Source organism: Girardinichthys multiradiatus, chromosome 12, assembly GCF_021462225.1.
Source record: "Girardinichthys multiradiatus isolate DD_20200921_A chromosome 12, DD_fGirMul_XY1, whole genome shotgun sequence".
Classification (NCBI taxonomy): Eukaryota; Metazoa; Chordata; class Actinopteri; order Cyprinodontiformes; family Goodeidae; genus Girardinichthys; species Girardinichthys multiradiatus.
Genome location: NC_061805.1, coordinates 46,739,919 through 46,763,329, shown reverse-complemented (window position 1 = coordinate 46,763,329; position 23,411 = coordinate 46,739,919). Strand labels below are relative to the sequence as shown.

The 23,411-nt window shown below is 38.2% G+C and overlaps 1 protein-coding gene across 5 annotated transcripts in view; it reads right to left on the bottom strand.

The window, feature by feature from the left end:
* adamts3 (ADAM metallopeptidase with thrombospondin type 1 motif, 3) overlaps positions 1 to 23,411 on the bottom strand; it is a 230,382-nt gene that overhangs the window by 32,590 nt on the left and 174,381 nt on the right. For 3 of the 5 annotated variants that reach the window (XR_007040605.1, XM_047381322.1, XM_047381318.1), the window contains 4 exons: positions 20,928 to 21,061; positions 19,294 to 19,417; positions 11,643 to 11,726; positions 911 to 1,074 (listed from right to left, as the gene is read on the bottom strand). Coding sequence is in view for 4 of the 5 variants with exons in the window: in XM_047381322.1 (XP_047237278.1) it covers positions 911 to 1,074; positions 11,643 to 11,726; positions 19,294 to 19,417; positions 20,928 to 21,061 (506 nt within the window). In the remaining variant the exon portion in view is untranslated. Of the gene's footprint in view, positions 1 to 910; positions 1,075 to 11,163; positions 11,245 to 11,642; positions 11,727 to 19,293; positions 19,418 to 20,927; positions 21,062 to 23,411 lie in introns of all 5 variants that reach the window. The other 2 variants (XM_047381319.1, XM_047381320.1) reach the window with 2 other exon arrangements.

Below are 23,411 nucleotides of genomic sequence, written 5' to 3'. Positions count from 1 at the left end.
TAATTGTAACTTAAAAAATGGCTAAAAGAAAATAGCTACTCCCCCTAAAGCTGTCCATATTTACAGTGGGAGAAACATCGTAAGAGAGGTAAAAAAGAAATCTTAAAGTTCACTGTCAGAGAACCGAAGCAAAGAAGATGCAGATATGGGCTATTCTGAATCAATTAACAAACACCAAAACTTTATGAACTTAATTCTAAAAATGTAATTATGACCTAATTTTGAAGATACTAAAGGAGGAAATCTGAAGAGCATAAGAGCAGGAGCCAGACATTGTATGGTGAACACATAACAAGGTCAGATGAACAGCATGTACAGGCCGTGTAAAGCTAAAGTAAAATATTTTGAAGGTTTGAATTTTCAGATGTATTTATGAAAACCGAGACAGTGTAATGAACAAACAAATAAACTGTATTTATTAATATGCCAAATTATAGCCAAAGGCTAGTTTCTATGTGCTTGTCCCTTGGCAGGTTGATGCAAGCTAACATACGCCACAAACCTGAGGAACAAGCTTCCACCCAGCAGACACTGTCATCCAGAGGACCATTGAGCAAGACATCAGAGGTCCCCCTAACTCATAAAATTCAAAGCAAAATATAAGCAAAAGGGGAACCAGTCGGTGTGGCACTTAACATTAGATATATTTCCCCCACTGAATAAATGGACTAAAATAAGAGTTGGGTTTTTAAAAAAGGACAATAACAAATAAATTTATTTTAAATCTTTTTGTAAATTTCCACATCTTCACGCCAATACGTTTGGAGGGCTGTGTCTACATTATGGTTCTGAAAACACTTGAAAATTTTATTTGAAAATGTATAAATATTACTTTAGGAAAGTTAGGAGGACTCTATTCTAAAGCCTCTGTAATGCAGTGGGTGGATTGTCTTTAGTGCAGTGTGCGTACCAGAACCACCACAGCGTCGTGCAGAGGCCCGTCGGTGTGCAGCGTCTCCACATCTCCCTCAATGATGTAGTGCCACTCCACTCCAAGTTCAATGAAGCCTTTGGACTTTGGCTCTTCTCCCTTCCCATTGAGGATGTAGTGTCCTGTTGCTTGGTTCTTGATTGCTGTAATCAGTCATTTGTTTTGAGAAATCATGAGACTGAAGAATCATCCAACAACCCCTCTACTGTATGTTTAATAAAAGTCAGTCTGGCCTCTACACTGATTTGAAATTAAATGCATGAACATTTAATTCTGAATTAATCTCTAAATGAACAACAATACAATAGTGGTAATTGCACTTATATGTAAAAAGTTCGAATAGGCCTACCTATGTTATTTAAATGTTGCCACTAAACATAAAATATTTGAAAGACATTGAGCTTTAGTTAAAAGATTCAATAACAACTCAGATTTTTCTGTTAAAGACTCTTTTTATCTTGTGCTCAAACTAAGTTTTCTAGCATGCTTCCAAATATATAACATTTATGACTATATAAAAATCTTGATGGGATTTTGTTGATGTAATCAGCAGTTTGTGTAATATTTATGCAATTGCAAAAATTCACATTTGTGACCATATTTTGGCAGTGACAACAATTTGTTTTTTTACACTGCTCAAGAAAATAAAGGAACACTTAAACAACACAATATAACTCAGAGTAAATCAAACTTCTGTGAAATCAAACTGTCCACTTAGGAAGCAACACTGATTGACAATCAATTTCACAGCTGTTGTGCAAATGAAATAGACAACAGGGGGAAATCTTTGGCAATTAGCAAGACACTCAATAAAGGAGTGGTTCTGCAGGTGGGGACCACAGACCACTTCTCAGTACCTATGCTTTCTGGCTGATGTTTTGGTCACTTTTGAATGTTGGTGGTGCTTTCACACTCGTGGTAGCATGAGACGGACTCTACAACCCACACAAGTGGCTCAGGTAGTGCAGCTCATCCAGGATGGCACATCAATGCGAGCTGTGGCAAGAAGGTTTGCTGTGTCTGTCAGCGTAGTGTCCAGAGCCTGGAGGCGCTACCAGGAGACATGGTGGAGGAGGCCGTAGGAGGGCAACAACTCAGCAGCAGGACCGCTACCTCCGCCTTTGTGCAAGGAGGAACAGGAGGAGCACTGCCAGAGCCCTGCAAAATGACCTCCAGCAGGCCACAAATGTGCATGTGTCTGCACAAACGGTTAGAAACCGACTCCATGAGGATGGTATGAGGACCCAATGTCCACAAATGGGGGTTGTGCTCACAGCCCAACACCGTGCAGGACGCTTGGCATTTGCCAGAGAACACACTGGCACCCTGTGCTCTTCACAGATGAAAGCAGGTTCACACTGATCACATGTGACAGACGTGACAGAGTCTGGAGACACCATGGGTGGCATTTCTTTGGAGGGCCGCATGGTAGCCTGACTGCCATTAGGTACCGAGATGAGATCCTCAGACCCCTTGTGAGACCATATGCTGGTGTGGTTGGCCCTGGGTTCCTCCTAATGCAGGACAATGCTAGACCTCATGTGGCTGGAGTGTGTCAGCAGTTCCTGCAAGATGAAGACATTGAAGCTATGGACTGACCCGCCCGTTCCCCAGTCCTGAATCCAATTGAGCACATCTGGGACATCATGTCTCGCTCCATCCACCAACGTCACGTTGCACCACAGACTGTCCAGGAGTTGGCGGATGCTTTAGTCCAGGTCTGGGAGGAGATCCCTCAGGAGACCATCCTTCATCTCATCAGGAGCATGCCCAGGCATTGTAGGGAGGTCATACAGGCACGTGGAGGCCACACACAATACTGAGCCTCATTTTGACTTGTTTTAAGGACATTACATCAAAGTTGGATCAGCCTCTAGTGTGTTTTTCCACTTTAATTTTGTGTGACTCCAAATCCAGGCCTCCATTGGTTAATACATTTGATTTCCATTGATGATTTTTGTGTGATTTTGTTGTCAGCACATTCAACTTTGTACAGAACAAAGTATTCAATGAGAATATTTCATTCATTCAGATCTAGGATGTTATTTGAGTGTTCCCTTTATTTTTTGGAGCAGTGTACACAGTTTTTAGACCTCTGTTGGACAATCCAATTCAGTTTTATTTATATAGCGCCAACTCACAATACATGTCGTCTCAAGGCACTTTACAAAGTCAAGCGAATCAGACAGGTTCCAAGTCTAGTACATACATTGCAATGGATCCTTTTTATCAAATAGTGCAGTCAAATTCAGTTTAGTATTCAAGTTGGTTAAAACGTTTTTCTGTCTAAGAAAACCCAGCAGATTGCATTGACTTTGCAGCAATCCCTCATACTGAGCATGCACGTGGCAAAGAAAACTCCCCTTTAACAAGTAGAAACCTCAAGCAGAACCAGGCCGAATGTGAGTGGCCATCTGACACGACCGACTGGGGGTTTGAGAGAGCAGAGCAAAGAGACAAAAAAAACACAGGAGTACTGATCCAGGAGTACTTTCTATGTGAAAGAAAAGTTAAATGTGATCAGATGCATTATATTTCACTAAAAGGGCTTTTTGTTTTAACAAAAACACATTTTTGCTGTTTTTTCCTCTGCCATATGAGCACAGGTGAAGCTGTGCTTTAAAAGAAGAGCAGATTGCTTGAAATCATTGTCCTTTTGTGTTATCTCCAGAGATGTGCAGGCCCCATTTTCTTTACATAAAAATGGCCCCACATGCAGGAGAATGCTGCTTAGAATATTGCAGCTGAAAGAACAGGTTTCTGTATCATCAAAGACTATCAGGTAAGAGGTTTGACAGCAATGAACAAGATTCAGGATGTATCTAGTAAGCACCAGAACTGTTTCATCATGAACACATAATCCAGTTGCTACCAGTGCAGAGCTTGCTCATCGGCAGCAGGTCAACGCCTGTTAACGCCTCTGCGTAGCAAAAACAGTTGGACTACAACCTTGTGACCAGAAGTCTCTTTCGAAAAAGTAAAAACATCAGTGGATGTTTAAGGGTTGAGTCCTGTTGTTGGAGGTTTGACTACAGGTGGAGGACACACCGACCGAAAGTCTCTTTAAAATAGTTACTGATTCAATGTGATCTGTTTGACTTTTATATTCACAGAAACAGTTTTGTTTTAAAATGCTGTTTAAAAAAACCTTAGATTTAGGTCATTTTATCTCTTTCTAAATATCTCTACTCACTATTTAATTTTTTTTTTAATATCTCACTATTTTCTGAAAATTAAAACAAGGGATACAAAAAAGTTGCAATTAAACATTAATGACCACCCCCTCAAAAAAAAAAAAAACGTGCTGGCAATAAATGTTAGGAGATTGAATCGTTTAGGAATATAACAGCAATAAACTACAAAGAAGGGTACAGAAACATGAAAGAAATGAACATAACTAATGTCTTCATACAAATAAACAAAGCCTGTTTTATCCTTAACAAAAAAGAACTCTTACAGGCTTGGAAAATGTATTGTTTGGCTTTATAGATGGCTAAATTGCTTTCATTAATGTGACTCATTTTAAGAGATGTGACTACCAGACTGAAAAGTAGCAAATACTGATTATCACAGTTGGCATTTCATTGGGTAAATTTGTCAATTAGTTATTTAGAATGACATTTATAATTGTAATAGACGAGAAATCAACATGACGTTTGATGTTTCTTTTTCATCTGGACACTGAAGGCTTTTTACTTTAGACATTGAAAGCAGCTCTGTTTGCTTCAAAACTCAGAAAGGTGATTTATTGCTCTTAGAATAAACTATTTCCCAACACACACTCCCTCAAGCTTCTGGCAGAGCTGTTTTTCAGCTCAAATGTAGTTATGGAGCAAAATTTAATGAGCACCTGCACAATAATTTGTTTTGAAAATAAAATATATAAAAAATCAGTTTGAGCGTGTTCCTTAAAATCCCACAGGTTGATGTGACTTCTCATTAGTTGGCAGGTGCACCAAAAGAAAATGGTCCAAACTGTTCCAGAAAAATATTTTCTTTCTTACATTCTCTGCTCTTTCTTTAGTTTCTGGGCAGATATCAATGAGGCAGAGCTCTTATATTTCTGGGTCATCATCGCTGGAGTGTATATCTTGCATTGACATAATGACAGGAAAGCTGAATTCTGGGAAAACACAGCAGTTTGAAGAATAAGAAGGTCAGAAGAATCGGTAATCCTTCAGTGCGTCATTTTTCAGGTAATAACAGCAGCAGGAAGGATGCTGACTGATATACAGCAGAGGAACTGTTCTGATGATGCACAGTTTGTTTGGTTTAAGATGTTCTAATGCTTTCCATGAACAGGTCCATTCAGAGGCCAAGGTTTAACCTGAAATGTTTTCAACTGCTGTTATTGTGTTTCATTTTGGTCCCATTTCTGTTCTGCAGTATTGATTTTCCCAAGAGCCACAGGGAATAAAAAAAATAAAGATAATCAGTTCTGAAGGTCTTTACTTTCATACTGAGCTCTCTCTGGGTCATCTCAGCTGCCTGGAGAGGTGAACGGTTTACAACTAAAGCAAAGAAGTAAAAAAGAGGAGCAACGTCAATGTGGATGAATCTAATGTTTGCACACGCATTCACAGCTTATAAAGCTGATTCTAATATTACAAAAACTGGACCGGAAGTATTCATTATTTTTAATTTGGTTCTTTTTTTATTAATTATTTGTTTGATTTCTTTTTTGATTTTTTGGTTTTGTTTTCATTTACTTTAATCTTTTTAAATGATTATTTTTTTTATTTAGGGCATTACTGTAATGCTGTTTGATCTCCTAAAGTAAGAAGGAAGGGACTCCTCTAGGCAGGAGAAATGCAATTTATTTTCATTATTTGAAATGACAAATACATAATTTATTACTGCATATTTATTTATTACTTTAGTAAATGTTTTACTTTATTTTATTTAGTGTTATATTTATTTAACTTTAATTATGATATATATATATATATATATATATAAATCATATTTTTAAGTAAATGTATTTATTTAGTTTACTTCAAATCAATAATTGACTAGTATCATTTTTATTTACTAGTGTAAACAAAATGACAAATCTTCAGGTAGGAGGAAAAAAAACCTGTGATACTGAAATCAGTAAAAACAAAAGTCATGCAAATTTAAGGTTTATTGTGCTTCACTGTATCCTAGTATTCTGCTCACTGTCGGAAAAAAAATATTTTTCCTATAAATAAAACAATTTTACTATTTTAAATAGAAAAACAGTAGAAAAACTGTTTCAGGTTTTGAAACTGAATGTTTTTCTTTGTATGCATTTCCAAGCACCATTTTGTTCTTTCTTTTATGTCATTAAGTGCCAGTGTTTTGTATTGGCAGTTTAGGACGGTTCTTCTGTTATGAAGCCAGGCTGTTTTCTGTTGCCCTTCCCCTAACAAAGCTGCAGCACCGACGGCTGCGTGTGCTGCTCCAAAACCATTAATGAAAATTGTTCTGCACCATTGCTGCCTTTTAGCGATCCATTCAACATGCACCAAGGCTCCTCACAGATGCTGGCTTTTTAACTGTGTGTCGATAAGAAACCCGATGGCGTTTCTCCTCTTCGGCCCGCAGAAATCATTGTTCTGGCTGAAAAGGCTTTCAGGATGCAAAAATATTAATTTTTTTCTAAATGCCAGAATGCTGAAGGAGAGTTTTTTTGTCAGAGTCTAATTTAATGTCAGACCCTGAGAAAAAAGGTTATGCATCTTTTTACACAGTGAATGTAAATATATTTGCACCAACGACCAGGAGGGAAAAAGACGGACTGGTTCAAATAGCTTGAATCCTTTGTTGAGTCGGATGGGGACATCTTCCCTAATGTCTGCTTTAGTGCAACCATGGCATGGTTTAAAGAAAATCAGGCTATATATAACAAGAACATGCTATGACTGTACCAAGTTGTACCAGTGAGGTCCATAAAGGTTTTTGCAAACTCCTCTGGCCAAGAAGAGTTACATGAGCTGAGTTATCTGGCTGAGGTCTAAAGAACAAGAATTAAAGGCAGAAAATCTCTAAAAGTAAGAGGTAATAAACTATCTGTGGATTTAGTTTCATTTAATTTAACAGATGTGTGTAACTGATTTGCAATCTGTTGGACGTAATAACAGCATCTCAGCAGTTTTATTTGCTAAAGTGAGTCTAGAAGTAAGAAGTTTCTTTTTCTTTCGTTCAGGCTCAACATCATTTTGACCTTTATTTGAACGGTAACAGAGGTGATAATGATATAATTATCAACACTATTACAGTTTGAGGTAATTATTAAGTACAGTGTTTTCTGTTTGGGTGGCCAGATTATGTACGCCCTATTGACTGAAAGAAAGACTGAGTGAGTGAGAGTGAGAGAAAGAGAGAGAGATATTTTATTCGCCCCTAAGGGGTATATCACATATCAGTAGGAGCACACCAAAATGCATCCACAGACATAAATAAATAATAAACAGATCTTCTACGCCGCTCAGTTCTGGAGGACAGAGGGTGTCGGCGCCTGCTGTTGCTGCAGCTGCTCGTTTGGCCAGCCAGGAGGCTGTGAAGTGGGTGTCGGCTGTTGCTCATTATTGTGCAGAGTGCATTATATTGCTTAAAGTATTGGGTCGCAGCACGAACTCAATAGATTCCAGTGCTCCAATCACTTCCAGGGCTGCAGGTGCATAAATGCTGGTGCAGAGAAACTTGACTGACCTCAACATTCTTGAACACCTTTGGGATGAATTAGAGCAGAGGCTGCAATTCTCCTAAACCCTGAGGAAGATGTTTAGAGAAATGTTAAAATTGCTATTGATGGCAATGTTGGGTTCATCAACAAATTGGACCTTATAGATTAATAGGATGTCATTAAAATTCAAGTACACGTAAACAGACCAATACTTCTGACAATATAGTGTATAAATGATCTCCTCGCCAGGCTCTAAAATTGTTTAAATCTAATGTAACCATTAAAAGTCATGAACAGATGTTTATTTCTGAGACAATCCTGTTGATTAAGTTATAAAGAAAGAAAAGTTGATGAAACGGGGTGAGAAGCATGCCTCTGACAGAACCTTTTTAGTTGTTCCTTCTAAAGTATTACATATTTTATAGAATCAACAGTCAATGTTTTGCCTTTAATTTGAAGTTAAATCTTCATTTCTTTACTTTCAATTTCTCTATATATTGAACATATTGAATGTTTTTTTGGGGGAATTTTTGTTTTGCTGAGCTAAAATTTAAACGGTGATCTACTGAAACCAAAAATGCCAAAAACAAGATAGAAACAAAGTTCTTTACAGCTAAAACAATTTTTCAATTACCATATGATGTGAAGTCATCAGTTGGTATTTGAAAAATTACTTTTGCTTTTTAGATCTTAGGACGAATTCTGACAGCATACTAAATAGTGATTCCTGTGATATTTGCAACATTGGAAAACACAGACAACAGAGACGCGGTGAACAAAGAATTTAAATTTTTTCTGAAAATGATTTTATGAAAATTAAAAAAACAGTGCAGCACATAGCTAACAAGAGAAAAGGTTTATTTTTAAAACTGATTAAATCATAATAATCTCTAGACAATCCAGTGTACAAGTTGTTCTTGAATGCACCATAGATTTACTGCTAGAGAGCAAACAATAAGGGATGGACAGACTCAGTTCAACACATTTCTGCTGATGTTAACACTCCCATGACACTTTGGCTGAATGCTACAGGCTACAGGATTTAGACTTAAGCTGTTTTTCATCCATATCACCTTCATTTTTACATTCGGCTTGAAATTGTTTCAGGTGAGTAATTATGTTCAGTGTAGAGTGAGCATTGGACCTTATAGTTGTTGAAAAAAGCTGACATAAAGGTTTGGTCCAGCTTTCTTTCTCTATCACCACTGTAGCTGAACGAGGAACCTTAATATTTCCAAATCATAGACTTTAGTGATAGGAGTCCTCATACTTTGCCTTGTTTGAAATCGAGTAATGTGAAATTCCTCACTTGAGTCCTGCACATATGCTCAGGTTTAAAAGAACTGAAACCCTTCAGTACATGTCCATGCCAAGCCGAAAGGGCTGTTCAGAACAAGGGAATGCATGTGCTGTTACACCCCTAATATATAAAAGCTAATACGTACTCCATAAGGACACAGAATTTTGTTCTTACTTTACAAGAACTCTAATGCAATCCTCCTGGGAAGACCTCATAGAGCCACCCCCCTGCAGCATTTTTATATCATAGCTGCTGGATATCACACAAGAAAAAAAGGTTCTGCTCTGATGAAAGAAGACAGATTATGTCCAGGAGTTAATTTGTCATAGTAATTTGGATTTTGTTCAGGCCTCATTCCTCTTGTGTTTGTTTCTTCAATATTTCCAAATGTGACACATCAGCCAGTTGATAAAGTCACATTAACCAACCTTCATGTATACAGAAGAAAAGAAAAGAAGGAAAGATGGGGAATAAATAGAACACTAGTAATGCTCGCGGTGTTAATCTTTAAAACTGTTAATATAATGTATATTCCATTATTATCTTTCATTATTATGTATTAATTTCATTCTCTGGTTTAGGTGGAATTTTCACAAAAAATGATCTACTTGGCTAAATCTGGCAAATTTACAGGATTAAACCATCCTTATTAATGTGTGTTGTCCCCCTTTTAAATAATAATAAAAAAAACTTAAAATAAATAATATTAAATTAAACCTTTAAAAACATGTTTTTGAAAAGTATATGTAATATTTAGGATTAATTTATAAATAAGTGTGTATTTATTTATTAATTTATCCAGTCATTCATTTATTTACTTTTGTACACTTATTATTTTGTTTATTAATTCACTTTAAAAACATTTTATATCTGTGTATTAGATCAAAGAGGTATAGTTTGCTATCTGAATTGTGGTTATGTGGAGACGTTTTTAGCAGTCAATATCTGCAATAGAAAACCAAACCAACCCCTGGTAAAAAAAAAAAAAAAAAAAAAATGGAATCACAGCAGATAAATCCTGGCAGATTTTAAATCAGTCATTTTACTTTGAATAATAATAAAACAACAACAAAAAAACAATATTGCAGATGTGACTCATTCCTTTTACAGGAAGTGTACAGGTGGCCATTAAAGTTTAGGCCCTGTTAGGACCCGGTCTTAACATCGGCCCTGGCTGATCAGAATCGAAGTAAAGCAGCCTAACAACAATCATTCACACCTCGCAAAAAAATCCACCCATAGTGATCAGATCATAGATACGTGCTTTACATACAAATACTCATGTAGTCTCAGCCCACGTGGTGATGTGGCTGCTAACTGCTGATGTTTTTCTTGCATACATTAATCCACTGTAGCACAGACATATTACTCGAACTACATTGTTATTCAGACGTCAACCAATTGAGATTAGAACTAATCAACATAATTTATTGATTTAGAAACTCCATTCTTAACCAGATTCCTCCCTGATGGAGTCAGATAATGTTCTGCATGTTTCGAAGAGTACATCGCCAGAACAGGACCTGAGCCCCTTTTAAGGAAAATGTTCCTCTAATTACTTCTGCAACTGCACACATTTAGTGCAGCAGGACATGCAAAGCATGTGAAAAGAAATGGAGCAAGGTCTACATCTGTGTGAGTTTAGCCCTCTGAGCTCTGTCTGCTGCAGGTAAGAAAGTGACCGCTAAATACCTCAGAAACCCAGAACCCTAGTACAAACAAATCTGGAACTACAGCTTTTGAAAAGCATTTTATAAGACAGCCAAACACAACCTAAATTAAATCTTTAATAAAAAATTTGCGAACTCTCCTCGCATCATCACTGATATTTTCACCCAATTGTCTTGAACATCATCTGAACATCTATGTCTTGTGGTATTTGCCAAGTCCTCTCAACTACTTTTCTGTGTGATCAACATCTTCATTAGAGGTTTTATTACCAAATTAGAGAAATTAAATGATTTTACATTGACTCTTTCAACGTTTCTGTTAATCTAACCTTGAATAATGCTGATTTATTCAACATGTGGCCAGTAATGTCTGTGTACTCAGCTAACTGTAAAAAGATCTTTGCAGAAGAGATTTGAAACCCAAAAGCGAATCTTTAGTAGATTAATGAATAATGAATGAGCAACGTGAAGACCAATTTCCTCGGCCCGGGGAATGACATGAAATAAATTATGCAGTTTCTAATCTGTGATTTTGGAATAAATCTTCCCATTAGTGTTCCAGTGATGCGTGGTGAGGACGGTGCTGAGGCATCCAGCGGGAAGTCGCACTTACCGAGAATCTGAGGGCTGGCCTCGTGCTCCTGGATCATCACGTGTCTAGCTCCAGGAGGAATATGAAACATCTTAAGGTAACCTTTGCCAAGTTTGCAGCAGCAGAAGCAGGGAGGTTAGGAAAGATAAGAGGAGACAGAAAAAGGTAAGCAGATACAGAAATAAACTGTTTGTTTGCAGCGGTGGACATCAGCTTTCTGCAGAAGTTTTCTTCTCTTTGCGTTTTATGTTTGAAGAAGAAGAGAGAAAGCTGTGTTAATGTTCTTCATGAAAATACATGAAAGTTTAATTGAAACAGGTCCAAAGAGGTTCATTGAAATCCATACGCTTTGAGCTGTAAATGAATTGCCTCTTTAGACTGATTGGGCCACTGTTTCAATGAGGCAGGACTAACAGGTTGTTCTACTCTATTTACTACAGATCCAGCAAAGTGGCCTTCTGCTGCAGACGTCCACCACTTACAAACCCACCGCCACTCACCCAGCACATTTCTAGACTCCTCAGTTTCATTTAAATACACATTTCGAGCTCCTTTAGGCAGGGAAAAGGCTCCTCTGGTCTTCCCTTTGAAAAGAAACAGATCAGTTAGTCATCATTTCATTGTCTCTCTCTCTCTCTCAGCAGCAACAGACTGGAAGCACATTTATAATGAGCAAATCAGGGAGGAATCCACAACAAATCAGGCGGTAAACTATTTTCTGCTGCCAGTCTCCAGGAGCGGACGATGGAGCCGTGTAATTGGTCGTTCTCAGATTTGACAGGATGGTTCTGACACTTTAGTAGCAGCAGGTGTGGCTGAGGTGATTATCAATGCGACTGGCATGTTGCTGGAGAGCATATGCAAGGTCACAGGAGTGGTAGGTGTACACCTTTCAAGGCTCTAATTAAACTTTTTCAAAAGAGTAATAGAAGAAATCTGGAGGAGATCTGAACAGCGGGCCACTGGGTGGAAACAAAATTTTGATTTGATTATTGTAGACTGAAAGAAACACTCTTGTCTTAAATTGGCCCCATGGATGTGAATCATTGGGCTGAACCGAGCATCAGTGTGCCAGTTAGGTTTCACTGAATCATACTGTGAACGGCCAATTACATGCTGGATTGCTTCCAAATGTCAGCAGCTTGGTTCAGAGCGACATTTCCAACTTGAGATAAACCCCAAAAAAGTAAGTTTGTTAGACTGGAGGCACGTCCACGTCAGACACTGACATTAAAAGCCACAAACATCATTACAAACAATATCTTCTAGGTATAAAGAGTCGACAACAGTAAAACCAAAACAGACACTTAATTAGCTACAGGAGGCAGAAGGAACAGCGGCTTTTGACACTAAGTTCTTCAGATTTCTACAGCGTTAGACATCCATCTGCACTACAAGCTGGCAGCTGGGATACTTGCATATTGAGTTTTCCACCAAAGGGGAGTCATTTTGGGCCCTCTTGCTCAACTGTTTTCCTGTAGAAAAGGTGATGGGTTAAATGAAAAGTGAAAAAAGTAAAACAAAGCAAAAAGGATGATTTTCAACCTTTTCCACTAGTTTCACATCAAACCTCTCAGGAGGCTCATATTCTTTTTATTGATGGATGAATTTGCATCCTGAAGCACTCCGGATGGACCAGGCTGCTGTCAGGAATAAGTGGAAACCCTCAAGGCAAATCCATTCGAGTTACTTATTAATGCACACAGCTGAAGGGGATAAAACTTTTTTTTAACAAAACATGAAGTGCTTTGTTTTTCAGCTTATTCTCAGCTCAGCAGAGAAGTGTTTCTCTCTTTGAGATATGTTTTAGTTAGTTTAATTTAGACTGAATATGGGAAACAATCTGCATGAAGAGCCTTAAACTAATAAAGTTCATAGAAAGGCTTAACCAAGATTCTTAATAAAATTGGAGATTTAATTAAAAAAATACAATAACTCTTTGTGTACATGCATATACAAAAACAGTGACTTGATTTAAAGGAAACCACTTATTCACTCATACTAAATCCTCTAACTGGGATCATTTATCGGCTTTGAATACAAATATAACACATTAACAAATAATCGGCTGGAAGTACGTGCAATTTCCACGCCTTCATAATCTTACTCAGGTTCTCTGTAACACTGCATGGAGGCCTTTTGAACAACATTTACCTGATGTTAGGAAATGATAGGAAATGCTGCATCCCTTACAGGCCCCGTGTGATGGACAGGAGCTAAAAATTCACACACACATCTAGCTCATCCTATCCTCAAACAAAGTCCCAAACATCATCAGTCTGACCAAATCTGATTTCCAATTTATGAGTTTAATATCCAGCAAATGTTAACAAGGTTTTCCATAAAACACTGAAAATAAACAGTACTGATAACCAAGTGTCTAAAGGACTAAACTGAAAGGCTGCAGTACACAGTGAAAGGCAGTAAACATACCTTTTGAACTTTTTTACCTTCTGTCATCATATTTAATTTAGATTTTCTATGAAAGACAAACACATACAGGTCCTTCTCAAAATATTAGCATATTGTGATAAAGTTCATTATTTTCCATAATGTCATGATGAAAATTTAACATTCATATATTTTAGATTCATTGCACACTAACTGAAATATTTCAGGTCTTTTATTGTCTTAATACGGATGATTTTGGCATACAGCTCATGAAAACCCAAAATTCTATCTCACAAAATTAGCATATTTCATCCGACCAATAAAAGAAAAGTAGTTTTTAATACAAAAAACGTCAACCTTCAAATAATCATGTACAGTTATGCACTCAATACTTGGTCGGGAATCCTTTGCAGAAATGACTGCTTCAATGCGGCGTGGCATGGAGGCAATCAGCCTGTGGCACTGCTGAGGTCTTATGGAGGCCCAGGATGCTTCGATAGCGGCCTTTAGCTCATCCAGAGTGTTGGGTCTTGAGTCTCTCAACGTTCTCTTCACAATATCCCACAGATTCTCTATGGGGTTCAGGTCAGGAGAGTTGGCAGGCCAATTGAGCACAGTGATACCATGGTCAGTAAACCATTTACCAGTGGTTTTGGTACTGTGAGCAGGTGCCAGGTCGTGCTGAAAAATGAAATCTTCATCTCCATAAAGCTTTTCAGCAGATGGAAGCATAAAGTGCTCCAAAATCTCCTGATAGCTAGCTGCATTGACCCTGCCCTTGATAAAACACAGTGGACCAACACCAGCAGCTGACACGGCACCCCAGACCATCACTGACTATGGGTACTTGACACTGGACTTCTGGCATTTTGGCATTTCCTTCTCCCCAGTCTTCCTCCAGACTCTGGCACCTTGATTTCTGAATGACATGCAGAATTTGCTTTCATCCGAAAAAAGTACTTTGGACCACTGAGCAACAGTCCAGTGCTGCTTCTCTGTAGCCCAGGTCAGGCGCTTCTGCCGCTGTTTCTGGTTCAAAAGCGGCTTGACCTGGGGAATGCGGCACCTGTAGCCCATTTCCTGCACACGCCTGTGCACGGTGGCTCTGGATGTTTCTACTCCAGACTCAGTCCACTGCTTCCACAGGTCCCCCAAGGTCTGGAATCGGCCCTTCTCCACAATCTTCCTCAGGGTCCGGTCACCTCTTCTTGTTGTGCAGCGTTTTCTGCCACACTTTTTCCTTCCCACAGACTTCCCACTGAGGTGCCTTGATACAGCACTCTGGGAACAGCCTATTCGTTCAGAAATGTCTTTCTGTGTCTTACCCTCTTGCTTGAGGGTGTCAATAGTGGCCTTCTGGACAGCAGTCAGGTTGGCAGTCTTACCCATGATTGGGGTTTTGAGTGATGAACCAGGCTGGGAGTTTTAAAAGCCTCAGGAATCTTTTGCAGGTGTTTAGAGTTAACTCGTTGATTCAGATGATTAGGTTCATAGCTCGTTTAGAGACCCTTTTAATGATATGCTAATTTTGTGAGATAGGAATTTTGGGTTTTCATGAGCTGTATGCCAAAATCATCCGTATTAAGACAATAAAAGACCTGAAATATTTCAGTTAGTGTGCAATGAATCTAAAATATATGAATGTTAAATTTTCATCATGACATTATGGAAAATAATGAACTTTATCACAATATGCTAATATTTTGAGAAGGACCTGTACATGTTTTGCTTTAATCTGCTTTACTCATAAAGAAGGAACATAAAAGATGGCTTTTAAAATTACTTCAAAATCCAAATCTGACAAGTGTGGCATGTGTATTTATGCAACCCAGTTTAATCCGATACCCCAAAATAAAACTCCAGTGGAATCAATTGCAATCTAGAGCACAGGTGGGAGAATCTGTCAAGTCTACAGGGCATCTGAGTCCTGCGCTCCATAAATTAATTAAAATGATAGTTTTTGAAATGTATAAGTAATAAAAATCAGAAAAGGTTGCCGTGCTTTTGTATTCACTCCCGTTACTCAACACTTTGTAAATCCACCTTTTTATTTTCAATGTATTTATTTTGAAAGGGATAGCTTATATTAGTAAAAAAAAAAAGTAATGTTAAATGTAAATATACACAAGTTAGTCAACAGACTAGTCTTCATTGGCAGTCACTAGGCCTGATGTGAAAGAAGGCAATTGGGAAATACATAAAACAATAACAAGAACAGAACAATTGATGTAAACAAATTCAAACATTACATTATCAACTCATCTGCATTGTTGGCTCTGGTGTCTCTCATCTTCTTCCTGACAATACTTCATTCTTTATGCGGTTTAGGTCAGGTTAGTTTGCTGGCCAATCCAACCAAATGAAACCATGATGGTGCATTACATTACGATTTTCCATAATGATAATATAATGGTAGTGTAATTTAATGTAACAGTAACTTTTTTGTCACTAATGGAAAATTGGTTTGGGCTTTTTGAAACACAGTGGACCAGCACCAGCAGAGGACATGGCACGGCAAATAATCACTGACCATGGAAACTTTACACTTGACTTTAAGCAGCTAGGATTCTGTGGCTCTCCACTCTTCCTCCAACCTTGAAACCTTGATTTTCCAAATGCAATGCAAAATATACGCTCTTCTAAAAAGAGGACTTTGGACCACACAGGAACATTCAGTCTTTCTTCTCCTTAGCTCAGATAAAAAGCCTTTGGCTGGGTCTCTGATTCAAGAGTGACTTAACGCAAGGAATTAGACATATGTAGGACAGCCCATGTCCTGAATATATCTGTGTGTGGTGACTCTTCAAGTTCTGACTCCAACTGCAGTCTGGCCTTGTGATTGTCCTCCTAACGTTTGAAGAGGCTTTGTTTGTGCACCTTTTTTCCACACTTTTTCCTTCCACTGAACTTCCCATTAACATGCTTAGATACAGCACTCTTTGAACTGCCAACTTAACTAATGAAATATCTTTTGTGGCTTATCATCTTAGTGGAAGGTGTCAATGACTATATGCTGGAAAACTCAGTCATTTCAGCAGCCTTTCCCATAATTGTGCAGACCAGAACAAATTAGATATCTGGTTTTCATTAGCTGTCAACCACAATCACAAAATTAACAGAAATAAATATAATGAGTGTGTATTTAAGTTTAATGTTTTGAATTTAATTACCACACTAAATACACTTTTTATTAATAATAAAAAAATTAAGAGGCTCACAAGTGTGAGTTTCATATTTCATTTAGCAACATATAACTTATGATGCTTATAAAGCATGAAACATTTTGGCATCAATGAGCAAAGAATAAAAACCAATGTTTGTGTGATTGCAGTTCACCCAAAACGTAAAAATGATTAACTAAAAAAAACTGTTTGCAGTGCTTCCTGCTATATGATGTAGTTTCATTCAGCAAACGTTCTTTTTTACCTTGCATGTATGACCTTGTGTAACCTCAAAAATAAAGACTAAAAGTACAATACATATGTTGATCTCTTCAGCAAGGTCAAAGCACTCTGAAGTGGACCTCGAGTTGAGTATTATTTGATAAAAATGGTAAATGGACTGAACTCAAAGTGCATTACACCAGAGCCACATTTACTCCGTAGAACTCACAAATACGCCGAAACCAAAACCGGTAGTTAACCCGGCATTAAGTGCCTTGTCTAGTGGCACATTGACATGTGACAGGAGGAAGCTGGAATCAAACCCACAACTTTTGGATCTTCCCACTGAGCCACAGTCAATTGATAAAAAAGGATGATGCAATAACCAGCTTGCATCATCTTTGGTATTCAGCGTGGAACTGAATCACAGCTTCGGTTTAACAGTTCTTTCAGAGGGATAATGGCACAGTGGTGAAAAATCACAAACAAGCGTTCTTCACTGCAAAGAGTTGCTGCTCAGGCAGGACTCAGCTCTGGCTTTACAAACTTCACTTCCTCTATTTTGTGTGTAAAATCCCTTAAGCATGGATTTGTCTCTGAATTGAAGAAGTGCTGGTTGCATCTGCCTCCTAACTTCTGACTGATAGGAGCCATCATCTTCTTTTTGCTCAAGTCTAAATTAGAGAAGCTTTTCTGCTGCAGTCAGGAGAGTTAAATTGGTTATCTAGCTGTATACCTTCTGCTTGCAATAAAAATCTGAAATGTGAGATGCTTCTGTACATTGTGTTAGGACAAAATCACTGAAGTCTTTAAGTTATTACGCTTGCTGCATGATGTTTAAAAGCCTTCACCACCCTCCAGGAGAGGGGCAGAGCTAATCAGGACCAGCTTTTTCAGAACTCATCACTTTGCCATTGTTTAACTAAAGGTTTGCATGTTCTCATCAGACCTATGGAGGCAGAGAAAACACTCTACGAGTGTTTTCCACAAACTTGGATCATTCAAAAGTCACGGACATGTAATTTCTGTGGGACTTTCAGCCTTGGCTATTTAAAGGAGCTATTTGCTTTGATTTTCTCTGCAGAGGTTACAAAAGTGGTTCTTTAAAAGCTTTTCATAATACAAATACAGGAAAAGGTGAATGAGGACCAACAATAAAAGAAACAAACGTGATGGAGTTTAAATTTCTTTGTAAAAGCGCACTCTGATAATTAAAACACATCTAGGGATGAACAACTTCAACGGTTATATAAGTCTGCCTTGATGGATTTTTTATGACAAATTAAACACACACTGTTTTATGTTTATCTGCTAAAACGACACATGAAGGGGGGTTAATTTTAGATATTAATCATAATCAGTGATGTAATGAACACTATGACACTAACAAACTTAAGTGTAACTTATGAAGTCCATCATACCTTCTTCTACAATGACCTAAACCCATTTGTACTAAAAACTGTATATAAAGGTAAACTTTAGATTTTTTTGAAGGGATTCATGCAAAGTAGTTTTCAGTAGTTAGTATATTGTATGTCTGTACAATATCAAGGAAACTACAAGGCTACTTCTGAACATTGAAATAATGACTGATTATGATCAAGTCTCCTTCTGTGACACATTTTTTTTCCTTTTTCGCAATCACAATATCCCTCTCTTGGTGGGCTCTAGCATATCAGTCACTAAAAACGAAGATCACTAAAAGTAAAGTGTGGGTATCAAGGGCAGTGATAGACTATCCAACAGAGCAAATACATTATTCGCATGCTGAAATTATGCAAGCATGGATTTACAAATATTTAAATGTTGTCAAATATCGCATCCAAGCAGTCCTTTGCAACTGCAATATTGCACAAAAATGAACTAATAACAACCTATGTAACAAACACCAAAGTATAAAATGATCCAAACACACATTTTAGCCAAATCACAAAAAAAACAGAAAGGGTAAATATATCCAGCAACATTAGGGGCAGCATTTTAGTATGCAATGCTTCTCTTCAGCAGGGACAGGGAAGCTGCTCAGAATGAATACAAATGCACGTCACACTTTTCAGATTTTTATTTCTAAAATAAAACATTTACAAACCTTGTATGCTGTTCTTTCCCAATTATGTATCGCTTTGTGTTTGTCTTTCCAATGAAAACACATGTAAGTTTGAGGGTTATAATGTAATGAAATGAGAAAAGGTTCAAGGAGTATTCATAGCTTTACAAGCCTCGAGCACTCTTAAATTGGCCTAAGCAAAATGCTAATTTTGTTTTGTAATCATAAGAATATTTGCATTTCATCCTTCGATATCAGTTTGCAGAAAACATCTTTATCTCGGTTACTGGTATTTGTTAACAGCAGCTGGTTGCTTCCACATGTCCTTACCTGGTTTCTTTGGTGTCCTGGTGAAGGTTCCTTTCACGGTTCTACAGTGGGAGTTATCTCCACCACAAACACCACACTTGTCCTCAACTTTGTTGGAGCCGATCTCTCTGTCACAGCCGACCTTCTGGAGAATGATAAAACACAACAGGACGACTCTAAACATTGACAACACGATTGAGCGTTCAGTTGGTGGTTTAAAGACACGCCTCATTAGCTTCTGGCTCATAAGCGCTGCTACTGGGGAAGCAGGGGAGAAGACGCAGGAGTTATAGTTTAACAAAAGAAAAAGCTTTTCAACTTCACTTATATTCAGCAGTTTTGCAAACATGCTTATATTAGTTGCCAAAGCCCCCTAACCGCGACACATCAACTGACTGAATGAGCTGTGGAAATGCTCCTTGAATAATTTTTTTAAATGGCTGCGTTGTTTTAAGTCTGTAAGAAAAACAGACCATTAAAAGAAGCTTGGACACTGCAGGTCTCCAAACTACACTCATTTGTTGTACCAATTGTAGGATGGTTTGTGGTTTGGGCTACTGAAAAGCAATGCATGTGTAATAGCCATTTTTATTTTTGGTTTTTTACTGTTAGATAATAATGCTTGGACCAACACATAAACCCACCGTTTCTCGTGTGTTTGGACATGATATTTTTATTTGTTTGCTGAGAAATTGGAGTAAGCCTCATGCTGAATGGGCACGTTGTCAATAAATCAATATTCTTCAGTATTCTCTCATTGTGCCCTGCAGAAGTATTCAGTTTCCCAAATTACACCAACATACTTTAGTGTATTTCATTGGGATTTTATTTTCCTTTAAATTCTTGTTTTCTTCATGCCTCTTTTCCATAAAGGCCAGATCTATGGAGTGCAAAATTGATAGCTCCCATATGGACAGATTGTCCCACCTAGGCTGTGGATAATTGCAGCTCCTCCAGAGTTGTGGGCCCCTTTAGCTGTGTTTCTTAGACGAGCAGGCGACCATGTCTTGGTAGATATGCAATTGTGCCATGCTCTCCTTTCATTTCCAGATGATTTACTGAACAATATTCTGTCAGATGTTCAAATCTTGCGATTTAATAAACTAACCCTGCATTAAACCTTTACACAACCTGATCCCTGTCTGCTGTGTTTCTTGGTCTTAACTAACGTTCTCTTACAAATCTCTGAGGCCTTCACAGAACAGCAGAATTTAAGTAAAAACTGTTCACTAATAACTTGAACTCTGATGGGTCTTGGGTGCACCGGGTTATTTTGAGATGTACCAGAGTAAAGGCGGTTCAATAAAAATGTACACCAACTTTCAAGATTTTCATTTGTTAAAATTAACGCATCAGTTTTCTTCTTAATAATAATGTTTGTCTTAATCCCAATAAAATAAAACAAATGTGAATCAATACTTTTCATTCACATTTTGTTCAAGGGAGTGAATACTTTTCCAAGTCACTATGTTTTCCAACTTTCAGTTCTGTCTTTGTAAAACACCTTGAATTTCTTTGAACTTGAAAAGTGCCATACAAACATGGATGACAGATAATATGAATTTGATTAAAGATCTCAATTTTAACAGCTTGATGATCATCTGTGGCAGCTTTAAACATGATGAGACCATGATATTTTTAAAAAAGGTCCTCACCACACATTCTCCACGCACGCAGATACTGTAGGCGTCCTTGTACGAGCAACGCGTCCCATCATGCACCAGCTGCTTCATATACGCCATGTCTCCGGTCTCCTTTGACTGACAGTACAGGTGGCATCTCTTGTTAGCTAGGAGAACAGAGCACTGGATTAAAATAAAACACCGATAAAAATAGCTGCTGGTGTTGCTGCAGCTGCTGAAACGCATCTTTTGAATCTCTTTATGCCTCACAGTGATGGCTACGGCAATAAATAAGTACAATGTTTGACTGAGTCTTAAAGAAAGAGCAGATAATATCCTCCAACGTGGTATTACTACAAGTCTGTGAGGGAATATAACACAAAGCAACAGGAAGCTGGTAAAACGCATGTTAATAACACTCAAAGCTTCTTTGACTGGAAGTTGTCAAGCAACGTTGTTATATTCGAAACCAAACACACTATGCTGGGTTAAAGATCCTTTATTTCAGTGATTCCCAACCTGGGGGGCAGACAGCTCAAAGGGAGACTTGATAGTTTGTGCCAAAGAGACTGTTGTCATGTTTTGCACATGTACAAACAAATAATACACTACATTATGTCAACATGAAATTTTATTGTTTTACACATACTTTTATGTGTATAACTGCCTTTCCCAAGCATGCTTATAGCATTTATAGACATAAAGCACGTTCCTTTAAATACTGGCAAAAAAAATATTCAAGAGATGTTGTAACAACAAGACAGATCTTGGGAGGTTTCATGTCTTTGTGGACCGTCAGTCCACCAACACCGGTTATTAGCTGTGTAGTCAGCTGGTTTGCAGACAGGCCTCTCATAGCTGGCTAACTGTAGTTTTAACCAGTGTTACCTTGAGCAAAGTGATAGATCAGGTCTTAACACCATGATTCTTCATGTTATTCTTTTGCAATTGTAATTATTCCAAAACAGCCAAATTGGTTCTTAAAGGGGATGGAAAAGTGTAGAACCATTGATTCAGTGTGCATGCAGATAGATGGAGAAAATCCCCATCCGTCCAGCACCTTGTCTGACATCTCATTTAACAAGGCTTTTAACAGTCAGAATGGTGAAAAAGAACATTTCAGCGGCTTTCAAATCCAAACCTCTTAACACCTTTTTAAGGCTTCACCTGTAAGATGTGTAACATTATTTGAGTAAAGTAACGCAATAGAAAATTAATTACCAATACACTGAAGCTTTCACAGAGCCTACCTGTAAAAGGAAGTGTTGCACACTGAGGAAATACAAACTTCAGATGTACTGAACATCTGTTTCCAGGCTGAGCGAGAGCAAGATGTTCAGGAGGATAATGACAAAGGTTTGGGAAGCTGATGTGCTCAGACTGACATTTTCGGATTAGTCAGTCATTCAGTACTACAAGCACATCGGAGAATTCATCTGGTTTTTATAATCAGCTCATACCAGCTGCTATATGCTGACTACTGATCCCTGGACAGAGGTATGAAACAGCAAGGTGGAAACAGCGAGATAAAATATGTATCTTTATCACCTGTGTGGTCTAGGATCGCAGAATAACATTCCAAGGGGTGCAAATAGTCCCCAGGCTGCCCGATAGACACTCCTATACTAAGCCTTACATTTGTTTATGTGTTGCAAATTCAATATTGTCTTCCTGCATCTCTCTCAGTTCCACCACTGTTACATGTTGTTTTCTGCTAAATAAAAAAAAAATGTCAGTCAGTCATTTTCTACCGCTTCTTCCATAGTGGGTCGCGGGGAAGCTGGTGCCTATCTCCAGCAGTCTATGGGCAGGAGGCGGGGTCCACCCTGGACAGGTTGCCAGTCCATCACAGGGCAACACACAAACAACCAAGCACTCATTCATACACCTAAGGGCAATTTAGAGTGACCAATTAACCTAACAGGCATGTCTTTGGACTGTGGGAGGAAGCCGGAGTACCCGGTGAGAACCCACGCATGCACGGGGAGAACATGCATGTTCTCTAAACAAAATGATTTATGTCAAAGATTACCCAATATTAAAAAGTTTGTGCTCTTTGCCACATTTATGTTTTGTAAAATATTTACCATCTCTACAGAGCCGATGGTAACTATGATGCAAGAGAGAAGCTAAAGAATGAAAAGGAACCAGCTGCAATGCTGAGGTTACAGAAAGACGGTAGACATGTCAAGGGAGACAAAGTTCTTTCTGTAATCTTTGTATTCCAAAAATAAATTGTGAAAAATCTCCCGGCTTCTCTTTCTCCTAAGAGGCCTTCCACAAAGAAGCATGTCCAAATCTGTTCTTACATGATGCACAGCAGCAGACCTGGGCTGCTCTGTGCTCATCACACTGCATGACGTTCTGTGTGCTGCTGTCACATTAAAATTATTTTAATCTGGGAATAGCACTGAAGATACCTCAGCCCATCCAGTCAAAGGGAATTGTGCACATAAAATATGTGCTGCTCAAACAAGCTTCTTATGTTTACATGTAGGCCTACCAATCAGGCGTTTC